We start from the raw sequence: 6524 nt of genomic DNA on the forward strand, positions 1-6524 counted from the left end.
TTATTAGTGTTCATTTTAAAATTTTATTTGTATTTACTTCATATGAAATTTCATATGAGGATGGATTGCGGTGAACATGTAGGGTTTCATTCACCATGATACTTTGCTTTTGTTTTACTCCTACGACTTGCTTCCATTCTTTAGGGGCTCCAGCCCCAATAAATGAAGCTATTGAGAGTAAAAAGATAAAGGAAAGATAGAGTGGAAGCAGGTGAAGGTAATACAGTAATGAATGGAAGTGGGAGATAATGGTGGAGCTCTGCCTGTGTTGGTCTCCAGCCCATCCTCCACACAAGTACTGCCCAAATGGGTGGTATAGTCGTTAGCCGATACCCACCACTTTTACCATATGTTGTAGTAAGTGTTGGTGTTTGAAAATTAAAGTGCAATTAATAACATTACCATTTTAATATAAACTACATTTAAAGTTTTAATTTGATTTGATGACGCATATATTCACGCTTAACAAAAATGAGTGAGTTCTCCGTATAAATTTTGAGTATGAACAATTATGTTGTAGGGTGTATATGTTGTCATTTTATTAAGAAAGTTTTAAATATATATTACTTTATATTTATCTCAGACTATTCAAAAAATAATCAGCTTTATTATTAATTAGACTTGGCAAAAAAACATATGAAACCCTTATACTTTTAAAGAAAAAAAGTAATATAACTCTTCAACTCAGAAAATAAATTTAATGTGATATTTTGACCAATATTTTCCTTTGTTGACCGTTACAATGTTGATGTGGCAATTAACGATACTGACATAATGATTTACAGTGACTGATAATATGACAGATGACATGACTGATGGGTTAAATTATTTTTTTAATCTTGTTCGAAGGCCAAATTAATTTTTCTAAAATTTTAGGCGCATATTTATTTTTTTTAAAATAAAACTAAATACTAAATACTAAATACTAAAAAATTAAATATATATTAAAAATACTAAAATACCATTAAAAATTATTAGAAGTACGATTAGATGTGTGTATTAATACAAACAAATTATTATATTTCCTAATTATATTTAGATATAAACTTTGTAAATCTCAATTAATCCAATATGAATACTTTGTACAAATGTTCATGATATGACTATATGTTACATGCAGGGGCGGAGAATAGTGAGGGCCCAAAAGGGCCCCGATCCCTGTTAAATTTGTATATTTGATATAATTTTAGTCTAATAGTATTTTGATTTATGTAAAAATAAATATTTAAATTAAAAATATACAAAATTATTAAATATTTAATCAAGTAGGACCGAACTAAAGAATGATAACCTCGTGTTCTCAAAATTTTTGATTTAATAACAATTTAGGTCATTGTAAGTCTTAATATTATACAAATTAAGTGTTATCTTGTGAATTTTGAGTTTTTTTAGTGAATACAAGGTAATATATGTAAAAGACTCTCAACTATTTAACAATGAACGCTCATACCCCCACATGAGCAGTGTTCCAACTCGAGACCTCAAAGATAACAACAATCTCTTAATCACTAAAATTGCTTAGTTCATACTAATTTTGAGTTTAAATACTTAATAAACCTTTATATTTTTTTAAATATTCCAATATTTCAGCCTCTGCCAATATTTAGTTCTAGTTTCGTCCATGGTTACATGTCATATACTCATATCATCAACACTTAATATATATTTAATTTTTTAATTTTTAATGATATTTTTAGTATTTTAATATACATATTTAAATTTATAGTAGTTTTTTTTAATTTCAATATGTTTATATAATTTTTTAAATATTTGAATATTTTTATATTTGAAATATTTTTTATTATTTTTAAAAAAATTAAATAAGTTCCTGAACTTTAAAAAAATCAATTTCACCTTTGAATAAAATAAAAAATAATTTAACTAATATATTATGTCATCTGTCACATCATTAATCATCATGAACCATCTCATCAGTATCATGAATTGTCTCATTAATTTCGTAACAATCAACAACAAAAAATGTTAATTAAAATATCACATTGTGTCTATTTTTTAAATTGAAAGATTATAATGAACTAAAAATAATTCGAGAATCATGTTGATTTTTTCAAAATTACAAAAAGCCTCGTATGCTTTCTTTTTCCCTAAAATTTATAAAGAAATTTTAAAAGTTGTTCATATTTTTTTTTCTCATCCCTAATTTCCACTGGCAATATCAAAGTAAGAGAAGGTCACACCAACTTCAAAGAAAAAATCTGGTTGGTTTCTTCCATCATCTCAAGTCTAACACAGAAGGCCAGCAGCTGATAAGACCGGGCTGAGTAAGTATTCGCATAATTCTCCTCTCAAAACAGAAAATCTTTGATTTTCTTCTCCTACTAGTTAGCATTCAGCAAATTATACAAGAAAGGGCGCTCCATGAGCAAGGCCCCACATGGATTTTGTTCACCCAGCTGTGTAGTGGACCCTTCCACAGTTCATGGCGATCCACCCACAGACCATGGAGTTGTTCGAGTCCAATCATCATGCTTGTCTCCTAATCATGATTCAAACCCATTGTTTTGCATTGTAGTCAACCCAAGTTACAATCATGCCACTTATACTCAACAACTTGGCATTACAAATCCAGCAGGAAACAATATTCTCCGGTATCAATCTATAAAAGACGGAGAAACAATGACGGTGAAAGTAATGAAAGGATCTCTATATTATAGCGTGGATTATATTTTGCTCTTTAAACTTTTAAAATGAGCATAAAAAAACGAGCATAATGGTTACTTTTGTAATAGTTGAAAACAAAATTGTAGATCACTTGACCCATTGTAGTATAACCTAAATTTCATACCCTATTCACCAGTTAATATAGTAATTCAGATTCTGCTCAAAAGTGATGATCGACATCCAATGAGAAATCGCTGGCCTCACTTGATTTTGGCAGTCATGTAAGGTTGATTTAGAATCATATAATCGACTAGACCCAGTTCCAGTTGAAGGAAAAGGTCCAAAGTTCATTCCAGTATCAAATAAAAAAGCATCACAAACTATTGAAACCTAACTTCAACACTTCAAAAACTATAGCACATGCTACACTTGACTACAAGGATTTTATACTATTGTTTCAACTATGCAAGATGTGACCACTCAAAAACACTCACATAAAGAAACAAAATGTCCCATTTGTCTTCTAAAACAACCCACGTTCTTGAGGGGTTTTAACCCAAATATCACCAAAATAAAAATCAATACTGAAAATTACATTCATTTCAGACACGTAAGATAAATTCACGTTATCTAGAAAGTTGCCCTACAAGTTGTACCTTCTGTCTAGGGGCGAAAGTATGTACTAAAATAAAGGAGAAAAAATAAAAATATATATATATAAATTTTATCTAAAAAGAATAAATATATTGTGCTAATTACACAAGAATGAGTCAGGCAAGGGGCAGCAATGGCGTATATTAACCTTATGTTCAATCACTCAATAAATGTATGTTTAAAAAATTATATTTAAACACTTGAAAATTCTCATATCTAAACAATATGAGATTATCACTCCTTTTCTTTCATTTTAGACTAATTTTTAAGTTTTGAACAGCTTCTGCCACATTAGCAGGAGACGCTTCCTATAAAAAGCACTTTCTATCGGAAGCACATTTGTCCTACATGGTAAAAAACATGTCAATCCCAAAAATAATCTAAAACAAGTGTTATTTTCAGTATTAATTTTTTTATTATGATATCTGGGTAAAAAGCCCATTCTTGCGGACAAGGATTCAGAGTTATCTACCATTTTGAAAAATAACATTCAACGACTGGACATACAGACCTGAGCCAGTCTGCTTTGACTGACATAAGTCCAGTTTCAAGCCGTCAACCAGTAAAGGAAATTTGGTGATTGCGCAATCATAAATAGTAAGAAGAAGATCAAATTTCTAAAATACTAGTATTAGATTACTATTCAATATGAGTTACAACAGTAGATAGAAATGTGAATTCTGTTATCTAGCTATTGAGACAAGTTCCATAGATAAAATAAAGTGCTTTGGGAATCCTAGTAACTTTAGATAAAAAGTCGAGACCTAAGGTATAAGGATCTTCTAATAAGATAAACAAAACCGCCGAGAAGAAAGGTGCATGTCAACAAAGTGAGGCTCAGTTCAATCATTTTTTTTGGCTTCATTTATAACAAACAGAGAGCGTTAGTCAAGAGTCATCTATAACATTGATAATTTTTCATGGTGACTCTGACATCATGCGGGCAAGTTTCCCATAAAAGCGTTCATTCTGAAAATGTTCACTGATAAATCTTTCAGCATGGGATGGATACTTATCTCGAATGTATGCTCGCAGACACTTCTGGTATGAGAAATCTATCCATCCACCATCAGTTCTAACAACATAGAGACACCTTGAGTGTCTAAATTCAGGATGTCGATCAACCTTAGAAGGAAGAGATTATGAACATTAGTAAAGACAATAGAAATTTTTGCCAAATTAGGAGGCAAAATAGAGAGAGAGAGAGAGAGAAAACAACAGTTTCTATGTCCCAAAAATAGACAAAAGAATGGATCAGTAATCCTGTCAATCTATGTGCCCGCTATTGCATAAAAACACAAACATAGATATGCATAAAAGCATCAGTAGGAAGATTTTAGCACCACAAAAATAAAGAAAATAGGAAATTGAAATTCTGTTTAACAAAAGAGTATGATTCCAATCTTGAGAATTGAGATAAACTGAAAGGAAAAATGTCGGTGTTAGTCCAATATTTAAGCGCAAGAGAAGTTTGAACAACCAAACCAGCATGTGTAACTAAAGAAACTCAAAATGCTACCTAGATTAGTCATCCATATTAAGCTCATTCTAAGGACATATTGATAAGTTATAATTGGAAACATATTCTTCTTTGAAAGGAAAAAAAAACTAATTTTGAAATTGCACTGTTAGATAAAATTGAGAGTGTGTGTGAAGTGTGCAATAAATTAACCGGCTACAAATGGTGCTCAATATAAATAAGGTAGAGTATTAATATGTGCAATAATTTCACACCCAAAAATCAAGTATTTGCCTAAATAATAACACTGTAAAGCCTCTCTGAAATGAAAAAAAAAATGGTAAACAAAACCACCACTGTACATGCTTCTCTGTACATTTGCATACTTTTGAGATGTTAGTTATTAACATGAAATGTAACTTTTCCAGGTAGTGTAGTGTAAGTTCCAATATACTTGGCATGCAACATTTTAACTAGAACCCCTTCTTAGGATCCTTAATGTTCTGTGATCATCCAGCCATAAAAAAATATTTGTACAACTGTCCTTAAATTCTCCACAAGTCTATGACAGCACAAACCAAATGCCAAAAGTAAAGAATATCATGCTGCCATGCAGGCAAAAGTATGAACATAATACATGATGCAAATGTATTCATCACTCACTTGAGCAAGGAGGCCCAAAAGACATTTTTCTCAAGCACAAATAACAGGAGATTATATCAGTAAGAAGCAAGGGATAAAACCATGATCAATAAAAAAATTAATCTTCTTCAGTGGGGATAAAATCAAGGCTTGCCAACAATTTTTTTTAATATTTGTTTGAGATAACTCAGGCCCAAAACACGGTAGAACCACGTTTGAACACAATTTTCAGATACCGTACAAATTATAAAGGGAAACAACAACTAATACAAGGAACAGAGAAGGTTGCTTGCATTTGCAAAATATTTAGTTATTTGATTAAATTCATAGCAGATGCAGGCAGGAGAAAATTTAGAGAGTAGGACATAAGAAACAATCAACTTCAGTGTTAAGTTTATAATAGATATTATCCAGATATGCAACCACCAATTTGGCCTACAAATTGGGGTATGGAAATACCGAGAAGTTTGTTTACCCAGAAGACGTGCTTGATTATCTAGCAACTCAATTAAAACAGTGAAGACCTCAATAAAAAATAATACCAACAGAAACTCACCATAATCGAATCAAGTCCACATTCAATTTTGTCTTCAGATTTTGGATGATAACGAAGAAGCCTCTCTACCAAAACTTTCTCATCTGCAACAGTTAATTGTTCCCCATCCATATACCAAAAATTTGGGAAAATAAATAGAAGAATCATAATGAAATTTTTTATTAATATTTAACATTGTTACACTATAGACCGGTTGATTCGACTTATTAACTGTTACATCCAAAAAGTATCTCAAAATAATATATTCGCTTGACCACCTATCAGTGGTTTAAATCACAGGTTCATTGTCAAAACTTAATTGGTTAGTATTTTTTTTCTTCTACATGTAGCAAGCTTACTGTTCTGGAGATATAACCTCAGAAGATAGTTAAAATTTTCTGTTCTTTCTTATTTACTTGGTTTCCAGATCTTTTATAAGATGTAACAATAACTGCATCCCCAGTCTAACAAGGTTCTAGCAAATGTATAAGGCAATCACACAAAGAATACAGTTATATCTTTTATAGCATTCTTACTTAACTACTATTAAATATGAACAGGAAGTATAATTTTCATCACAGCAATAAAAAGCAATATTTCTGAATTCATTAA

General features: G+C 30.8%; 1 protein-coding gene across 1 annotated transcript; it reads right to left on the minus strand.

Annotated features, from left to right (window-relative positions):
- Nucleotides 1-4092: 4092 nt before the first annotated feature.
- On the minus strand, nucleotides 4093-6276 carry LOC120182390 (protein DCL homolog, chloroplastic-like). Its single transcript, XM_039187376.1, has 2 exons — nucleotides 5934-6276; nucleotides 4093-4401 (listed from the first exon to the last, which is right to left on the minus strand). The coding sequence occupies exons 1-2, from the start codon at nucleotides 6078-6080 to the stop codon at nucleotides 4195-4197; spliced, it is 354 nt and encodes a 117-aa protein (XP_039043307.1). The 5' UTR covers nucleotides 6081-6276; the 3' UTR covers nucleotides 4093-4194.
- Nucleotides 6277-6524: the final 248 nt, after the last annotated feature.

Source organism: Hibiscus syriacus, unplaced genomic scaffold (assembly GCF_006381635.1).
Source record: "Hibiscus syriacus cultivar Baekdansim isolate YM2019G1 unplaced genomic scaffold, ASM638163v2 tig00112647_pilon, whole genome shotgun sequence".
Taxonomy (NCBI): Eukaryota; Viridiplantae; Streptophyta; class Magnoliopsida; order Malvales; family Malvaceae; genus Hibiscus; species Hibiscus syriacus.